Source organism: Schistocerca nitens, chromosome 1, assembly GCF_023898315.1.
Source record: "Schistocerca nitens isolate TAMUIC-IGC-003100 chromosome 1, iqSchNite1.1, whole genome shotgun sequence".
Taxonomy (NCBI): Eukaryota; Metazoa; Arthropoda; class Insecta; order Orthoptera; family Acrididae; genus Schistocerca; species Schistocerca nitens.
Window position 1 is genome coordinate 991,429,868 of NC_064614.1, and position 20,488 is coordinate 991,450,355.

General features: G+C 39.9%; 1 protein-coding gene across 2 annotated transcripts in view; it reads left to right on the plus strand.

The window, feature by feature from the left end:
- LOC126195225 (ran GTPase-activating protein 1) overlaps positions 1-20,488 on the plus strand; it is a 137,322-nt gene that overhangs the window by 92,914 nt on the left and 23,920 nt on the right. Inside the window, exon 9 of one of the 2 annotated variants that reach the window (XM_049933759.1) lies at positions 885-1,091. The exons of the other annotated variant lie outside the window; for it this stretch is intronic. Coding sequence (XP_049789716.1) covers positions 885-1,091 — 207 coding nt within the window. The remainder of the gene's footprint in view (positions 1-884; positions 1,092-20,488) is intronic. 2 annotated transcript variants of the gene reach the window in all.

The window sequence follows — 20,488 nt, forward strand, 5'->3', positions numbered from 1 at the left end:
ACGCGGTGATGCAGATAAGAATGCTCTTGGGGAATTCTGTGCAGAAATGTTGCGTGAGATAGAGGACAAGAGACATTCCTGAACACAACAGTCTTCAGTGATAAGTCAACATTTCGTGTCAGTGGCACGGTGAACACCCACAACTGCAGAATACGAGGCAGGGAAAATCCACATGTAACCCTGGAACACGTTCGTGACAGCCCCAAAGTTAATGTGTTTGGTGCCCTTAGCAAATTAAGTGTATGACCCTTTCTTCTTCATGGAGAAAACTGTCACTGGTATTGTGTATCTGGATATGCTTGAAAACTTTTGAATCCTGCAGATCAAGGAAGGTGACAGAGATTGGACAGTTTACTATCAGCTAGACAATGCATCCCCTAACTTCCTCATGAAAGTTTGTGGTTTCCTCAATAATCTTTTCCCAGGTCAGTGGATTGACCGTGAAAGGCCAATTGCCATGACCATTTCACATTCCAGACTTGACATCAATAGATTTCTTTCTCTGGGGTTTTATTAGCGATCGTGTGTATGTTCTTCCCCTACCAACAGTTTAGTCAACATGAAAAATGGAATCTATGCTGCCATTGCACAATTAAGCCTGATTTGCTGTAATGAGTGTGGGAAGAAAGTGATTACCAGTGGGATGTTTGCTGCATAGCAAATGGTAGTCACATTGAACCAAAATGTCACTTGACACTTTCATGTGAAACATTACATTGTTTGCTACAAAATGACACACTTACCAATTCTGTATGTTATCTTAATAAATTTCTGTATCATTCCAAAGTTATAAAGTCCTTTCTGACTCTCACTGTACACTCCACCTGGCATGTGAGTCGCTTCATTTCTCTGGTCTTTATGTTGAATTACCAAATTTGTTTCAGCGGCACCCAAAAGAAAAGTTTTTGGAGAAGTTCATGCCCCTTTTGATGGCAGTCTCATCACTAAGCACAAGCAATTCTGAAACTGCAAACAGTTCAGTACTGTCATGCTGCAATACGTTGTACAAAGAATTATTTGATTGGGCAAATACAGTGGAAAATATTTCTATTGTAAACAACTCACTCCTAGCCTACCTTGGGTTGATTAAGGTAATTTTATTTATTTTCATTCCATTGTTCCTGAATATGACTTGTTGTGTTAAGATCAATGTAAAAATTAGGAAAAACAACATTACAGCTTCCAGCAAATTATGTCAATTGACACCCTATCATAAGGTATCATTTTTAAGCACATGCATGTTTAACCATTGATCACATATAAACAAAACTTTTACTGTTAATTTCTTAATGTGCTTTTACAGCATAGGTATACATCACTTCCTTACAAACTATTCTGTCTCGGAAATGCACATGCACCGCGCTTCTTGATGCCTTTAATGTGAAAAGAGTGAGATTATTTCAACAGCTAGCTCTTCCACAGCTAATTCACACACAAATTCTTTGCTTCCTAGTTCTACTTCGTAGCTCCCGAGATATGGAAGTAATAGAGCTATAGATCTATACTTTATGGTGGGTTTCCATCTCATTTCTTCCCCTCCCTCTCTCGCTCTCTCTCTCTCTCTCTCTCTCTCTCTCTCTCCCTCCCCTCCCCCTCCCAAACTCCCTCCCTCCTCCAAGAGTTGTGTTATTGATGTGAGAGTTGTCACAATGGAGATTGACTTGTGTTGGTTGGTCTCATTTTGCAATAAGCAAGTGTAACCTCATTGAAACAAAGTTATATGTTCCATCGATGGCACTACACTAATGCAAAAAATCAATACTCAAAAAGCCATACCATTGAAGAAAAGGAGTCACTAAATACCTTGCCATCTAACAGTAGTCTTGCCTGTCACTAGTGTTGTAATGTTGCTTCATTCCCCATTTGACAGTCCTCACTGGCCTGTTGCTACTTAGTTGTATAGCGGAGTAACAAAGTTTCATGACAAGTGACAATTCAATTAAAAATGTGTCTGCTTCATCAGCAAACATCACTGAATGCCATTCGTTAACTTCCAGTAGTTTTTGTTTGTCAGTCAAAAGTTGAAGTATCCACAGAGAGCACACACTGTGATAGTTTAACAGCTCCCATAATTTAAACTGACCTGAGAAACACTTTAAGAAAGCATTGAAAGTTCATTGCCTTCAATGAGATCATGAATGACGATAGTTATCCACAATGCTTGTGCATGGGTGGTGATCGTAGTTTTTCTCATTTCAACCTGTTAACGGCCTTCCTTGAGAACGGAAGATACACAGCACTGTTGGTGATTATGATCTACAGAGTGTCAAATACAGAAGCAAATGAGTTGAGTGAATACCGAGTTGCGAAGGAATTACACAGTTAAATTCTAGTAAGGGCATCTTATAATGAAGAAATGTAATGCATATAGGTGTCAAAGAAGAGCGAGGAGAAGTTGGTGTGACATGTCAAAATACCATAAAACGAATAAATGATGAGGTACAGAAGCAAGCTCATTTATTCTGACCTTAAGCAACTTCACCTGACCATACGTCAGATGGGACCATCCACCTGAAAGTTAAGCCTAATGTCGCAAACTCAGTGCACTGTTTTAAGTGTCAGTGCTGTGGATGCACCATTACTGCCTGGAATTAATGGGTAACTTGTGGAAACAATTGGTCAAGCTGCACATAAAGGTGGCAACTGTTGTTTGGCTTGTTTATTCTGTGTTAATTGCGAAGGCAAAAATGCTGTTGGGAGCTGTGGTGGTCAGGTATTCTCGGATGCAATGAATATGGAAGAGGTAAGAAATGAAAAAAGACCTTACTTGGAAGCTAAAAAAATTGTGGCTCATGAAACCACCTACTTCTGCAACATTATTTGCTTCAGTGACTTGAAATGGGATTCTTCAACTCTCTCTACCAACAGGTGTCTCAATTACAGTAAATCAGTAAAGGGAACAAAGTCACCTGTCCAGGACTCAGTGATTGTAATGGCATCGAAATGGAAGATGACACAGAGAAGGCAAAAGCAGTTTCACTCAGAAAGATCATACTGCAGTTCCGTCTTTTGATTGTCACATGAAAACCAAAATGAGATGAAATAAGTGTGTGCATGATGGAAAATCAAATAAAATCACTTGAGAGAGGAAATGTTTCTGGACCTTATGGAATACCTGTAAGATTTTTTGTAAAGTGTATGAAAATATGCATTTCTTCTGGCAGCAGTCTACCTTAGATGGCTGGAGGAGCAAAACATTCACAGTGATTTAAAGAGTGTGCAGGTCATTCCCATTTTCAGGAAGGGTCACTGAACTGTAGCACACAGCAAACAACAATGCTGTGAAAGACAGCTTGCTCTGTTCAGTCATGAAACCCAGAAGGCAGTAGATACTGGTGCCCAAGTTGATGCAGTGTTCCTTGACTTTCAGAATGCATTTGGCGCAGTTGTGTGCTATTGCCTAACGAACAATATATGACTTTTCAGGATATCAGACTAGCTTTGTGGTTGGAGTAAAGAATTCATAGTAAATAAAACACAGCATGTGAAGAAGAAACTTCAGCTATTAATTGTGTGTGTGTGTGTGTGTGTGTGTGTGGTGATTTTAACCATATACTGAATATTTAATTAACCTGCAAATAGTGTACGTTAGTTTATGTTTTAAAAACTTGGTGAGGTTTGTGGGCCACATTTGTTTCAAAGCTTATTGTGGGTGCCACACCTAAGGGATCTGAGGGCAAGTTCCATCAAGGCACTTGACATCTTAAATTCCCTCAGTCACATGTTGTGGGGGATAGAAAGGGCACATTTTCTCTGGTTTCATAAAGCTTGTGTATCATCTTGTTTACATTATGGTTGCACACTTCACCGATTGGGAATAACCACATATCTCAGGACTACCAATGCTGACCACTGGGGTTACGTAACCAAGGTCACTGAGTCTGTATATAAGTGGGCAGTGCACACCAGCGGAACCATTCTGCTGTGAGCTCTATCTGCAACAGCATTGAAGCACTATGCCTCGTTGTGTGTATCGTCAATGTCGCCACCGCATCATCTCATGTTGTGTGAGGTGTAAAAGTTTTTCACTGTTCCAGAATAACCAGCATATCAAACCATTTTTCATTGTCCCATGGAAGCAGTTTTCACAAATGGTCTGCCAGGAATGAGGCCGTAAAACAAATTTGCATGACATGATTGGCTGGGAGTCCTTCAGGAGGGACTCCACTGCCTGTTTGCAAGTTGTTTTAATTGGACACCACTTCGGTGCATTGTGCTTCCTTATCCTGCCCAGTAATCTTACCTAGGAAAGGGGACCTACAGTTTAACATGAAATCTGAATCGCATGTCTTCCCTGCCTACAAAGGTTTGGGATGAGGTGTTGTTTTGCTTGATACCAGAGCACAGGGCCACCCTCTGGCAATGCACTCGCACATTTTTCCCCCACTCCTCTCCTTTTTTGCTCCATTTTCCTACCTCCCTGCCTAGCAACCTCCTGAAACCCTTCCTGTTGCCAGCAGACAGCACTCCTTGCTCCCCCTTCCCTGCCCCCTTCAAATTGCTGCTTCCATCCCACATGATAGTTATGTTCTGGCTGAGCGGCTGGTGTTGGCAGTCATGTGTGCGTGAGGCGTGCTTGCTTATGTGAGTGAATGGTGCGCATTTCTCTTCTTCTGATGAAGGCTGTGGTCAAAAGCTTGTGTAAGTGTCTTTAAATTGTGCCTGTCTGCAACTTAATGTGTCATCTTTACCATAAGTAGAGATCTATCTTTTCGTACATCATCATTGTTATAATATTTTCAAATTTAAGAATTATGACTGGTTACTGAAACACTCATTTCACAGCTATTTGAAGTAAACAATATGAACTATAGTTTTTAAGAATATTTCTGAAAGAAGTAGAATTAAATTGTAGTAACTTCTCCATAAAATTGTTATTAACCCTGTTTAATATCTAAACTTATTTTGCTGTAAGTGCTTGGCAGTAAATATAGTAAATAAATGGGTCACACAGTAGTGAAGTGTTGACAGCATATTGTCTCAAAGTAGAAATTTGAAATTGTGACAACACTATGAGTGTTTTTTGCACACAGAGTTATTTGTTCTTTAATTCGTTAGTTTTATCAGATTTGTAGTTTCTAAATAAAATAATGGAACTGAATGAGATGTTAAAAAACACCAAAATTGGCAAAAATAGCACTAAAATTGGCCCAAAAAAATTAATTTTTCTTCCCCTGTCTCTTTTAGCAACAAGTACAATTTAAGTATCTCATGCTGTGCATTTCACAGTGGTTTGCAAAGCATGGGTGTAGAAGTACAGGTATGTAGGTGTAGAGGTGAATAGGATATTTAAGTCACTTTGTTTGAGCTGCATGCTTCCTTGGTTGCACATTTCCTAATTTATTTCCCTGAATTCCCCTGTGCTCTGGAATCGAGAAGAATGTCACCTCCATCTCCAGGCTTTGGTAGCAGGGAAGTGAGTCCTGGATGTTCTGGCCATTTTGTCTGTTGTGAATGAATTTATGGGCACTTAGTGAGTCAGAGCACATGTGATATTTCTCAGGACAATAATGTCCAGTCTGCTTGAGTCCCCTGAAGTCTGTGTTAAAGGAGAGGAGCGACAAAAGATGGACAGGTATATTGGCAGGGGGTGCCCTTCTACCATTGCATCTGCCCATCTTTCCCTAGTCCTCTCCTTTTCCACTCTGTTTTCCTGCTGTCCCTTTCCCTTCCCCTTCCCTTTCAGATTGCTGCATCCATCCCATGTGATAGTTGCATTCTGGCTCGGGCTGCCGGTGTTGGTAGTTATGTATGCGTGAGGTGTGCTTGCTTATGTGAATGAATGGTGTGCGTTTCTCTTTTTCTAACGAAGACTGTAGCCAAAAGCTTATGTGTCAATATCTTTTAATTGTGGAAAATCCAGGATGGAATGTAACAATACCAGAGAAGGAAAGTTGGTACTCACCATATAGCAGATATGCTGAGTTGCGATAGGCATAACAAAAAGATTCATAGCTTTCGGCCATTAAGGCTTTTGTCAGCAGGACACACACACACACACACACACACACACACACACACTCTTCAAGACTTGTCAAAAATGTGCCATTCATGTAAATATAACATCTCGTCAGTTGGTTGGAGTTGACAGTCAACAAACAGAAACACAATGAAAATGTGTGGTGGTCATTTAGTCAGCCATCTTCAGTTGAAGTTTTGTGTGAGTACAATGTACACCAATGAAGAGAAGGGAGAAATATTTTCCTATGGACAATGTAAGTTACCCAAACAGTCTACATATACATATACACACACTTCACAACCCACTGTATGGTGCATGTTGGAGGGTACTGTTAGATATTTCTTTTCTTGTTTCACCCGCAATTAGAGTGAGTGAGAAATGACTGTTTACACAAATGACTGTTTACACGTCTTTGTACAAACCCTAATTTCTCTTGCCTTCATGGTCTGTACGCAGAATTTTTTGGCGGCAGTAGAATCACTCTGCAGTCAGCTTTAAATCCTGGTTCTCTCTCTCTCTCTCTCTCTCTCTCTCTCTCTCTCTCTCTCTCTCTCTCTCTCCCCCTTTTTTTAAAAAATAGTGTTCTGCAAGAAGGTCATCATCTTCCTTCCAGGGATTCCCATTTCAGTTCATGAAGCAAGTCTGTAATACTTGAGTGTTGATCAAACTCGCCTGCATCCTAAACTCTCGAGCAGTACTCAAGAATGGGTCGCATTAGTGTGTTGTACATGATCTTCTTTATAGATGAGCTACACTTTCCTAAAATTCTCCCAATACACTGAAGTCAACCTTTTGCCTTCCCTACTACAGTCCTTCCATGCTCCTCATTCCATTTCATATCACTTTGCAATGTTATGCCCAGATATTTAAATGAATTGACTGTTTCGAGCAATGCATTACTCATGCTGTATTCAAACATTACAGGTTTGTTTTTCCTACTCATATGCACTAACCTACATTTTTCTTACATTTAGAGTTAGTAGTCGTTCATCCCACCAGCAAGAATTTTGTGCAAGTTGTCTTATACTCTTCTACAGTCACTCAAAGAGAACACTTACTTGTAAACCATATGAGAGGCGTTGGAAAAGTCCGTGCAAAGTCTGAGAGATGGCACCACTGGTATGTATCAAGGTCATGTTTAGTTAGTAGCATCTTTGGAAAGAACGCACACAAAGTTTCAGCCATATTGGTCTATTTCTTTGTGTTTGGTGTGAATCAAGGTAGTCGTGTGATCGTCAAAAAATGGACGAAAAAGAATTTTGTTTCATAATAAAACATTTCTTTATGAAAGGCAAAACACCTCAGGGGACTAAATAGAAACTTGATAAACATTACAGTGACTCTGCACCTTTGCTTAGAACGGTTTATAAGTGGTTTCAAAATTTTCAGAGTGGCCATATGGGCACAAGTGATGCTGAACGTTCTGGACACCCTGTGGAGGTTATGAGTCCAGAAATCATTGATAAAATTATGATATGGTGATGGATGACAGAAGAGTTAAGGTGCGTGAGATTGCTTGTGCTGTGGGCATCTTGAATGAATGGGTACATAATATTTTGCATAAACATTTGGACATGAGAAAGCCGCGATTGCTCATGCTTGACCAAAAATGGAATCGTGTGAAGTGTTGCAAGGATGGTTTGCAGCTATTCAGGAAGAATCTGCAGGTCTTTAAGCGTCGATTTGTCACTGTGGATAAAACATGGATACATTACTATGCTCCTGAGACCAAACAACAATCTAAACGATGGGTTACCAAGGGAGAATCTGCACAAAAAAAGGCAAAGACCATTCCTTCAGCTGGAAAGGTTATGATGACTGTCTTTTGGGACTTGCAAGGGGTAATCCTCATTGACTATCTGGAAAAGGGTAAAACTGTTACAGGTGAATATTATTCGTCGTTATTGGACCATTTGAAAACTGAGCTGCAAGAAAAACACCGGCGATTGGACTGCAAAATGGTCCTTTTCCATCACGACAATGCACCAGTACATAACTCAGCAGTTGTGGTTGCAAAATTAATGGAAATAGGATTCAAACTCGTTTCACATCCCCCCCCCCCCCTATTCTCTAGTCTCGGCTCCCTCGGACTACTATTTCTTCCCCAATCTGAAGAAATGGCTGGTGGGACAAAGATTTTGTACAAATGAGGATGTGATTGCAGCAACTAATAGCTATTTTGCAGACTTGGACACTTACTATTATTCAGAGGGTGTCAGCAAATTAGAACAGCGTTGGACAAAGTTTATAAGTCTAAAAGGAGACTATGTTGAAAAATAAAAAAGGTTTACCCCAAACATGTAGTTTTTATTTTTGCACGGACTTTTTGAACACCCCCCATAGCGTCATCAGCAAACAGTTGCAGATTGCTATTCACCTTGTCCAACATATCATTTATGTATATAGAGAATAAGAGCAGTCCTTCTCACTGCCCTGGAGTACTGCTGATGGTACCCTTGTCTCCAGTGAACACTTGCCATCAAAGACGTACTGGTTTCTGTTACTTCAAAAGTGTTAAAGTCACTCACATATCTGCTAATCTAATCTGTATGCTTGGACCTTCATTAACAATCTGCAGTGGGCACCATGTCAAATGCATTCCAAAAATCTATGAATATGGAATCTGCATGCTGCTCTTCATCCATGGTTTTCAGGATACTGTCTGAGAAAAGGGCAAGCTAAGTTTCACATGATTGTTGCTTTCTAAATCTGTGGTGATATATGGATAGAAGCTTTTCTGCCTCAAGGAAGTTTATTATATTCTAATTGAGAATGTGGTCAAGAATTCTGCAGCAAACAGTTGTTAAGGATATTGGTCTATAATTTTGTGGGTCTGTTGTTCTACTCTTTTTATGTATAGTAGCCATCTGCACTTTTTTGCAGTCACTTGGGACTTGGTGCTGCGCGTGAGATTTGCGTTAAATGCAAGCTAAGTAAAAGGGCCATAGAGTACTCTGTAAAACTGAATTGGGATTCCATCCAGATCTGGCGACTTATCTATTTTAAACTCTTTTGGTTATTTCTCTATACCAGGGATACCTATTACTGTGTCATTGATATGGGAGTCTGTGGATGGTCAAACGATAGTATGCGTGTATGATCCTCGTGCTTGAAAGATTTCTTAAATCCAAAATTTAATACTTTAGCTTTCCTTTTGCCATCTTTTACTGCCAGGTGAGGCTGGTTAATGAGTGATTGGATGGAGGCCTTAGACTTGCTTAGTGATTTTACATAGGACCAATGTTTTCTCAGCCAGATCTTTTGCTAAGATATGAAAGTGGTAACTGTGTGCTTCATGCAGAGATTCTTTTATAGATGCACGAATCTCTACTAACCTTTGCTTCTGTCGTTAACATAAAAAAAAAAAAAAAAAAAATTATTGAGTGTGCAGCAGTCTCTGTTTCCACAACATTTTATGACTTTTGTTATTGAACCGCTGCAGATCTTTTCCATCTGTAATCCCTGTATTCAGCACATACATCTCCAAAGCACAATATATGATCAGTTTAAACTTTGCTCATCATTTTGGGACTAAATGATAACTACTGATTGTCTAATAGAGGAGATAACTGCTTATCTATGTTTCCTAGCAAAAAATACTCTCCTAGCCTTTGTGGTGGTTTTAGTGATTTCACTACAATGACATCATGATCACTAATCAAACAATGGAAAATCCAGGATGGAATGTAACAATATTATGAAAAGGCAAGTTGTTGCACCCATATAGCGGAGATCCTGAGCCGCAGATAGGCACAAGAAGGCTGTCGCAAATACAGCTTTTGGCCCGTAAACCCTTAATCAAGACACACACACACACACACACACACACACACACACACACACACACACCTACCTGTATGGCTACAGTTGTCTGGGACAGCAGTCGTGTTTGTGCATGCGCGCATGTGTCTGTCGTCTATTTTTGACGAAGGCCTTATTGGCCGAAAACTGTATTTGTGACAATCTTTTGTTGTGCCTATCTCTGACTCAGCATCTCAGCTATATGGTGAGTAGCATCTTTCCTTTTCATAATAGTGTCTAGTGAAGGAAACAAAAGAAAGTTTGGAGTAGGTATTAAAATCCATGGGGAAGAAATAAAAACTTTGAGGTTCGCCGATGACATTGTAATTCTGTCAGAGATGTAATTCTGTCAGAGACAGCAAAGGACTTGGAAGAGCAGCTGAATGGAATGGATAGTGTCTTGAAAGGAGGATATAAGATGAACATCAACAAAAGCAAAACGAGGATAATGGAATGTAGTTGAATTAAGTCAGGTGATGCTGAGGGAATTAGATTAGGAAATGAGACACTTAAAGTAGTAAAGGAGTTTTGCTATTTGGGGAGCAAAATAACTGATGATGGTCAAAGTAGAGAGGATATAAAATGTAGACTGGCAATGGCAAGGAAAGCGTTTTTGAAGAAGAGAAATTTGTTAACATCGAGTATAGATTTAAGTGTCAAGAAGTCGTTTCCGAAAGTATTTATATGGAGTGTAGCCATGTATGGAAGTGAAACATGGACGATAAATAGTTTGGACAAGAAGAGAATAGAGAAGCTTTTGAATTGTGGTGCTACAGAAGGATGCTGAAGATTAGATGGGTAGATCACATAACTAATGAGGAGGTATTGAATAGGATTGGGGAGAAGAGGAGCTTGTGGCACAACTTGACTAGAAGAAGGGATCGGTTGGTAGGACATGTTCTGATGCATCAAGGGATAACCAATTTAGTATTGGAGGGCAGTGTGGAGGGTAAAAATCGTAGAGGGAGACCAAGAGATGAATACACTAAGCAGATTCAGAAAGATGTAGGTTGCAGTAGTTACTGGGAGATGAAGAAGCTTGCACAGGATAAAGTAGCATGGAGAGCTGCATCAAATCAGTCTCAGGACTGAAGACCACAACAACAACAACAACAACAACAATAGTGTCTCTGTACTAACATTGACGCTAAGATCAAGCCTGTTTGTAGTTACAAGGTCTAAATTATATCCATTGCTTGTGGGTTGTCGAACTAGATGCTCATGACAGTTTTCGAAAAATGCTTCACCAGGCTGGCTGTCTGTACTACCTGCAATGAATCCGTAGATATCCCAGCCTATACTTGTTAGGGTAAAGTTGTCTCCAACTAATTTGATCTGGTTATTTGCGCACTACTGAATGTAGACTTTGAATGATTCCACAACTGTTACTGTGGAGTTGGGTGGCCAGTAATAGCAACAGGTGGCCAATAATTGCAATAAGGTGAGAATGTTGGTTCTTGTCAGGATATCACTCTGTGAAATTCCGCTGCCTGAGTAGCAGTAAGCCTCCTTCAACCACAGTAGAAGAAAAGTAATTGTGATGCAAGTTATAATCAAGGACTGCTTTTTTTGTGCACAACATATTGTTTAAAAGTGGAGCAGTACTGTGCTACAAGTACCTGTATTGTAAATAAGAAAACATCATTGCAATTACCGTCTGCTAAATTACATTATCCATAGATGAGTAGCATTTCTACCCTATCTCTGTTAGTGTACATTGTTCTCGTATATATCATCAATTGAAGATGGTGGACTGAATGACCAGTGTGTAGTTTCTCTGTTATGCCAGAATACCTGCACTATGTGGTAATAGGGGAGTGTCAGTCAGTTTCATGTTGTTTTTAATAACATCATGTTTACAAGAATGGTACACTGTGATTCATTTCCGAGTGGGTCTTGAGAAGAGGAAGTGGATTATTGAATAAAAAATAAAGCATGCTATTTGAAAAAGAAGTAAGCTTTCGGCCTAAAAGACCTTCATCAGAATTACACACACACACACACACACACACACACACACACACACATTATCTGGCTGCCAAGGCCAGACTGCGAGCAGTAGTGCTTGATAGAAGAAGCAGTCTAGATGGTGGGCTAAGGAGGTGGAAAGAGAGTAGGGCAACTAGGTGCAGTTGATTGGTTAAACTGGGTGGGGGTGGGGGCTGTGGATAAGGAGAGAAGTAAAAAGACTATGGGTGCATTGCTGGAATAGAGGGTTGTGTAGTGCTGGAGTGGGTACAGGAGAATGGGATAGGTGGGTGTAGGACAATGACTAACAAAGGTTGAGGGCAGGAGGGTTACTGGAATATAGGCTATACTGCAGGGAAAGTTCCCACCTGTGCAGTTCACAAAATCTGGTGTTGATAGGAAGGATCCAGATGGCACAGGCTGTGAGACAGTCATTAAAATGAAGAATGTTGTGTTGGGTAGCTAGCACAGTGACTGGGTAGTCCAGCTGCTTCTTGGCATCAGTTTGTCGTTGACCATTTGTGCGGACAGCCCGCCTGTTGGTTGTCATTACCATGCAGAACACAGCACAGTGGTTGCAGCTTAGCTTAGCTTGTAGATCACTGACTGGTTTCACAAGTACCCCTGCCTCTGATGGGAAGGTGGTGCTTATGACCGTACTGGAGTAGGTGGTGGTGGTGGTGGTGGTGGTAGGATGTATGGGACAGCTCTGGCTCCTAGGTCTATTACATGGATATGAGCCATAAGGGTGGATTTTCCAATACGTGTTATGTACAAGAAAGGCAGTTGTACTGAGTAGTGGCACCCTGATAGTCAAATAGCATTTGCTTGTTAAATTTTTTGTTTTGGTTCTGGACTAAGTGTTATCTGGGCTGGTCAGGATAAATGGAACTTGCTTAATAGTGAAAAAACTTTCTCTTTCGACCTGGAAGCCCAACTGCATTCAGTACAACAGAAGACTTTTGACAGTGTCTAAATTTTCCTCTGGCATGAGGAGCTGCTATGTCACTAAATTTTGAAAGGATTTCTAGCTCTTCAGAATATTTACACAGCTTAATCGTGTCTACCAGGTATACATACAAGCTCTTTTCCTTGTCATCATTAGTAGAGCTCATCATCACCATCTGTGAATGCAAACTTCAATGTATCTGTGCCCGTAACAGTTGACAGCTTAGTTTTAATTTGTAACCCTATGTGTTTCACTGTTTTCTTCACCTATACATGAGGTCCTGAGCCCCATATTTTTCAGCAGTTTTCTGGCTTCATTATTAAAAATTCCTTTTCCTCTAATACTGCATCTGTCTTCAAACTGTTTTAACTTGGAATGGAGGTACCAGTTTTATCTGCCAACATCATTTCCCAAAAATTTTGTACAGCAGACCATGCCAAAAAAATGCATTTTGGAGAGATTTTTACTTCTGTGTGTCAAGTTAGACTGCACATTTTCGTAAGACTTAAATGTAAATATGAAAACTTAAAAATGTGACACTTCAGCATATAAGAAGTGCCCAAATCAGTATGGCACCTGCTTGGTTTGCTTTTATTAACCAATCACAACACAGGACACACCATATTGCGCAAATGTGTTTCTGGTGACAGAACAGATCACTGAGAACATTCATCATAGTATTTGCTGAATACTAGTTTAACTGTTTTGTGAAATGGAATTTATGACAGCCTGATCTGTAGTGTAGCCCTAGTGACTGAAAGAAGCAAAATAATGAGGCACAATGTTGATTTACATGTATCAAAAAGCGAAAGTGCCGTATTTGGTAGTTTTCTTATTTACATTCGTGTACTATGGAAACATGCAGTTAATGCACCAACTAAAGAAGTCTCCAAAATGCAACATTTTCCTACAAAAGGGTCAGCATATAAAGCTGTTACTAACTAATGGGGCATCCAGGCATCAGGTTTTAAACTGGAAATAAACAGTCTTTTTAATGTTATATGTGTACCTTGGCCTTCAAACAAAAATAAGGATCCAGCTTCAACATAAAATGTCAGTTACCAATATTAGTAAACTGCTGCCTTCAAATTTGTAAGATTTTTTATGCGAAATTGGGGAAAATCTCAAATTTTTATTTAAAAAAGCCAGTTTTTTTTATTTTTCGCATTATTGTTTATGCAGATTTTTCCTGAGGGCTTCTTCCTGTTCCATTCACATATGGACTGTCTGAAGATGACTGTTCAAATGCTTCTGGCCATATTGTAGTTAATAAAAATCTTGTCCTCACAATCCCTACAGGAACAATGTGTTAGGGTTGTAGTATATTCCTAGATCTATCATTTAAAGCTTGGTTTTTGAAACTTTGTATGTAGGATTTCTCGGGGTACTATTTTGTGTATCTCCAAGTGTCTGCCAGCTCAATTTCTTCTCCATTTCCATGATGCCCTTCTGTAGGTCAAACAAACCTGTGACCATTTGTTATAACCTTCTCTGTATACATTCAGTATTGCCTTTTAGTCCTATTTGAGTATGGGTCCCATACATTTGAGCAGTATTCTAGGATGGGCTGCACAAGTGATTTGTAAGCAATTTCCTTTGTAGGATTGCTTTCCCCACTATCCTGCCAGTATACTGAAGTCTGTCACCGCTTTACTCATGACTGAGTGTAAGTGACCATTCAATTTCATATCCCCAACAGTGTTACATCCAAGTATTTGTACGAATTGAACAATTCCAGCTGTGACTCATTGATATTATAGCCATAGAATACTATGTTTTTTTCATTTTGTGAAGTGCGCAATTTTGCATATCTGAACATTTAAAGCAAGTTGTCAGTCCTTGCACCACTCTGAAATATTATCAAGATCTGACTGATTATTTGTACAGCTTCTTTCAGAAAACACTCAACTATGGAAGACTGCATCAATTGCGAAAAGTCTGAGCTTACTATTAATATTGTTTACATTATCGTCAATATACAGCATGAACAACAAAGGCCACATCCCATTTCCCTGGAGTCCTCTGAAGTTACTTCAACTTCTGTTGTCTCCATCCAAATTAATATGCTGTATCCTCCCCACCGAGAAATCCTCAATACAGTTTCAAATTTCACTTGATACCCCATGCAGCAGTACTGTTGATAATAAGCGTAGATACGACACTTAGTCAAATGACTTTTGAAAATCGAGAAATACTGCCTCTACCTGACTGCTTTAATCCTGCCTGAAAGCCATTTCCGTATGTCACTTGAGAAGAGTGCAAGCTGGGTTTCAAGTTATTGATTTTCTTTGGAATCGTTATTGATTTTTTTTGGAATCCATGTTGGTTGGCATGGCAGAGGTCACTCTGTTCAAAGTAGCTCATTGTGTTTGAACTTGGAATGTGTTCTAAGATTCTACAACAAATGGATGCAAGAATATTTTATAATAGTTTTCTAGATCACTTCTGCTGTACTTCTAGTAGACAGGTCTGATCTGTGCTTTCTTCCAGCTACTGGGCACGATTTGTTGTTAGTGGTCTACAGTACATTGTAGTTAAGAGAGGAGGTTTATCGACTGAAAATTCAATATAGAATCTGAAAGAGATTCCATCATGCCCTAAAGTTTTCTTCTGTTTTAATGATTTAAGCTGTTTCGTAACACTATTGACATTAATATCTACTTCACTCATATTTGTGGTGGTACAAGAATTAAGTTACGCACTTCAGCTTTTGCTTTGCTACACTCAGTTTCAGTTCTTGTCTCACTCATGAGTGATTGGACACTAATTTGGATGCCTCTAATAGTCTTTGCATACAATGAGAAGTCAGAATGAAAGTCTCCTCTTATCCAAGGGTTGCTGTCACGAAAGTGGTTAGCACATCTGCCTAGTGAACAGGAGAACCTAGTTCGAATCCCAGCCTTGGTACAAATTTTCATTTGTTACTTCCGTCTGCAAATATACAAAATTTCTTGCTGTCTAAATATCGACCTTTCAATAAATTAAATCATATTCATTTGTTAGTGAATATGATTTTCACAGTTTGTTGGATTTTCTGGACACACAGTACTTGAAACACTTATTTAAAATGGTGTAGTCTATGAGATTGTATTTTCTAAATGCTATTTTCATAATAAATTTTAAGCTGTTATCCAACAACAGCGCTCTTTTTATAAGCCACTGTTGCACTCAGTTAGGCTCAGCATCAACTTCTACACACTGCAAACCTCTGTGATGCACGCGGTAGAGGGTAGATTCTGTTGTTCTGTGCATACTGCAATTAATTATTCTTGTGCTCACAAACCCTGTGAGAGTATCAAGAGGGGTTTTAGCATATTCCTAGAGTTGGTTCTTGAAATTTTGTAATGGAATGCCCTAGGATAAGGAACCAGAAGGATACCGGGTAAACGTGAAACGGCTGGGCCTCAATTAGATATCGTCCATTCCTGTAACAACAATAATAATTGCATTCATTATCAATTACTACTTCCCCCATGAACCATGGACCTTGCCGTTGGTGGGGAGGCTTGCGTGCCTCAGTGATACATATGGCCGTACCATAGGTGCAACCACAACGGAGGGGTATCTGTTGAGAGGCCAGACAAACATGTGGTTCCTGAAGAGGGGCAGCAGCCTTTTCAGTAGTTGCAGGGGCTACAGTCTGGATGATTGACTGATCTGGCCTTGTAACATTAACCAAAACAGCCTTGCTGTGCTGGTACTGCGAACGGCTGAAAGCAAGGGGAAACTACAGCCGTAATTTTTCGCGAGGACATGCAGCTTTACTGTATGATTAAATGATGATGGCGTCCTCTTGGGTAAAATATTCTGGAGGTAAAATAGTCCCCCATTCGGATCTCCGGGCGGGGACTACTCAAGAGGACGTCGTTATCAGGAGAAAGAAAACTGGCATTCTACGGATCGGAGCATGGAATGTCAGATCACTTAATCGGGCAGGTAGGTTAGAAAATTTAAAAAGGGAAATGGATAGGTTAAAGTTAGATATAGTGGGAATTAGTGAAGTTCGGTGGCAGGAGGAACAAGACTTTTGGTCAGGTGATTACAGGGTTATAAATACAAAATCAAATAGGGGTAATGCAGGAGTAGGTTTAATAATGAATAAAAAGATAGGAACGCGGGTAAGCTACTAGAAACAGCATAGTGAACGCATTATTGTGGCCAAGATAGACACAAAGCCCATGCCTACTACAGTAGTACAAGTTTATATGCCAACTAGCTCTGCAGATAATTGATGAAATGTATGATGAGATAAAAGAAATTATTCAGGTAGTGAAGGGAGACGAAAATTTAATAGTCATGGGTGACTGGAATTCGTCAGTAGGAAAAGGGAGAGAAGGAAACAATAGGTGAATATGGATTGGGGGGAAGAAATGAAAAAGGAAGCCGCCTTGTAGAATTTTGCACAGAGCATAACTTAATCATAGCTAACACTTGGTTCAAGAATCATAAAAGAAGGTTGTATACCTGGAAGAATCCTGGAGATACTAATATGTATCAGATAGATTATATAATGGTAAGACAGAGATTTAGGAACCAGGTTTTAAATTGTAAGACATTTCCAGGGGCAGATGTGGATTCTGACCACAATCTATTGGTTATGAACTGCAGATTGAAACTGAAGAAACTGCAAAAAGGTGGGAATTTAAGGAGATGGGACCTGGATAAACTGAAAGAACCAGAGGTTGTAGAGAGTTTCAGGGAGAGCATAAGGGAACAATTGACAGGAATGGGGGAAAGAAATACAGTAGAAGAAGAATGGGTAGCTCTGAGGGATGAAGTAGTGAAGGCAGCAGAGGATCAAGTAGGTAAAAAGACGAGGGCTAATAGAAATACTTGGGTAACAGAAGAAATATTGAATTTAATTGATGAAAGGAGAAAATATAAAAATGCAGTAAATGAAGCAGGCAAAAGGGAATACAAACGTCTCAAAAATGAGATCGACAGAAAGTGCAAAATGGCTAAGCAGGGATGGCTAGAGGACAAATGTAAGTTTGTAGAGGCTTGTCTCACTAGGGGTAAGATAGATACTGCCTACAGGAAAATTAAAGAGACCTTTGGAGAGAAGAGAACCACTTGTATAAATATCAAGAGCTCAGATGGAAACCCAGTTCTAAGCAAAGAAGGGAAGGCAGAAAGGTGGAAGGAGTATATAGAGGGTTTATACAAGGGCGATGTACTTGAGGACAGTATTATGGAAACGGAAGAGGATGTAGATGAAGAGTTTGACAGAGCACTGAAAGACCTGAGTGGAAACAAGGCCCCGGGAGTAGACAACATTCCATTAGAACTACTGATGGCCTTGGGAGAGCCAGTCATGACAAAACTCTACCATCTGGTGAGCAAGATGTATGAAACAGGCGAAATACCCACAGACTTCAAGAAGAATATAATAATTCCAATACCAAAGAAAGCAGGTGTTGACAGATGTGAAAATTACCGAACTATCAGTTTAATGAGTCACAGCTGCAAAATACTAACGCGAATTCTTTACAGACGAATGGAAAAACTGGTAGAAGCGGACCTCGGGGAAGATCAGTTTGGATTCCATAGAAATGTTGGAACACGTGAGGCAATACTAACCTTACGACTTATCTTAGAAGAAAGATTAAGAAAAGGCAAACCTACGTTTCTAGCATTTGTAGACTTAGAGAAAGCTTTTGACAATGTTAACTGGAATACTCTCTTTCAAATTCTGAAGGTGGCAGGGGTAAAATACAGGGAGCGAAAGGCTATTTACAATTTGTACAGAAACCAGATGGCAGTTATAAGAGTCGAGGGGCATGAAAGGGAAGCAGTGGTTGGGAAAGGAGTGAGACAGGGTTGTAGCCTCTCCCCGATGTTATTCAATCTGTATATTGAGCAAGCAGTAAAGGAAACAAAAAAAAATTCGGAGTAGGTATTAAAATTCATGGAGAAGAAGTACAAACTTTGAGGTTCGCCGATGACATTGTAATTCTGTCAGAGACAGCAAAGAACTTGGAAGAGCAGTTGAACAGAATGGACAGTGTCTTGAAAGGAGGATATAAGATGAACATCAACAAAAGCAAAACGAGGATAATGGAATATAGTCAAATTAAATCGGGTGATGCTGAGGGGATTAGATTAGGAAATGAGACACTTAAAGTAGTAAAGGAGTTTTGCTATTTTGTAATGGAATGCCCTAGGATAAGGAACCAGAAGGATACCGGGTAAACGTGAAACGGCTGGGCCTCAATTAGATATCGTCCATTCCTGTAACAACAATAATAATTGCATTCATTATCAATTACTGCTTCCCCCATGAACCATGGACCTTGCCGTTGGTGGGGAGGATTGCGTGCCTCAGCGATACATATGGCCGTACCATAGGTGCAACCACAACGGAGGGGTATCTGTTGAGAGGCCAGACAAACATGTGGTTCCTGAAGAGGGGCAGCAGCCTTTTCAGTAGTTGCAGGGGCTACAGTCTGGATGATTGACTGATCTGGCCTTGTAACATTAACCAAAACAGCCTTGCTGTGCTGGTACTGCGAACGGCTGAAAGCAAGGGGAAACTACAGCCGTAATTTTTCGCGAGGACATGCAGCTTTACTGTATGATTAAATGATGATGGTGTCCTCTTGGGTAAAATATTCCGGAGGTAAAATAGTCCCCCATTCGGATCTCCGGGCGGGGACTACTCAAGAGGACGTCGTTATCAGGTAATGACCATAATAAATACAGAATTTAAAAGGTTTTTTTTTTAATGTTTCTAGAAGAACTGTTTAAACTAATAAGATGAATAAGCCCTTCCATAGCACACACTGAAATATAGGCTGCACTCAAAAACCTTTTACAAATATAAAATATACATTAATGAGACACCAGCAAAATTACACAGTAAGCTGCTAACAATGGAGGCCAGAGTAACAAATCAATTATGTAGTGGCAGGCAAGCCCAAAGAACCAACAGCCACAAGGTTTACCCATCAAAATCATGCATCAGCGATACAAGGAAGCCAGCAAGAACAGGCCACATAACGCCACACGCTGCTCATGCTCTGCCCCCAGAAGGGTGCCCAATTTATGCTCATCTCTCTGTCTTCAAGAGTCTGCTCATTCAGTTCTTTCAGCATCTTGTGATGCTCTACAATGGGCCAAACAAACCTGTGACTATTTGTGCTACCCCACTATGTTCAGTATCCCCCGCTAGTCCTATTTGATATGGGTCCCACACACGCGAGCAGTATTCTAGTATGGGTTCCATGAGTGATTTGTAAGCAATCTCCTTTTTAGGCTGATTGCATTTCCCAAGCATTTTACTAATGAATGGAAGTCTTCCACCTGCTTTACCTATGACTGAGCCTTTGTGATTATTCTGCTTCATATCTCTACAAATGTTACATTGAGATATTTGTATGAATTGACAGGTTCATGCTGTAGTCATAGGCTGCTATGTTTTTTTAATTTTGTGAAGTGCACAATTTTATATTTTTTTGACATTTAAATGAAATTGTCAGTCTTTGGACCACCTTGAAATCTCATCAAGATTTGACTCAATATTTATGCAGCTTTTTAAAGATGGTATTCTGTGTTATCAATAACTGCATCAGCTATGAAAAGTTTGGTCTTACTATTAATATTGTCCGAGACGCCATTAGTATACAACATGAAAAACAAGTTTTTCAACACACATCTGAGGGCCACAATCAAAGTTACTTCTGCATCTGTTGGTGACGCTCCATCCAAGATAACATGCTGCATCCTCCCTACAAAGAACTCCTTAATCCATTTACAAATTTCACTTATGTACCACGTACAATTGTACTTCTAATAATAAGCATAGAAGT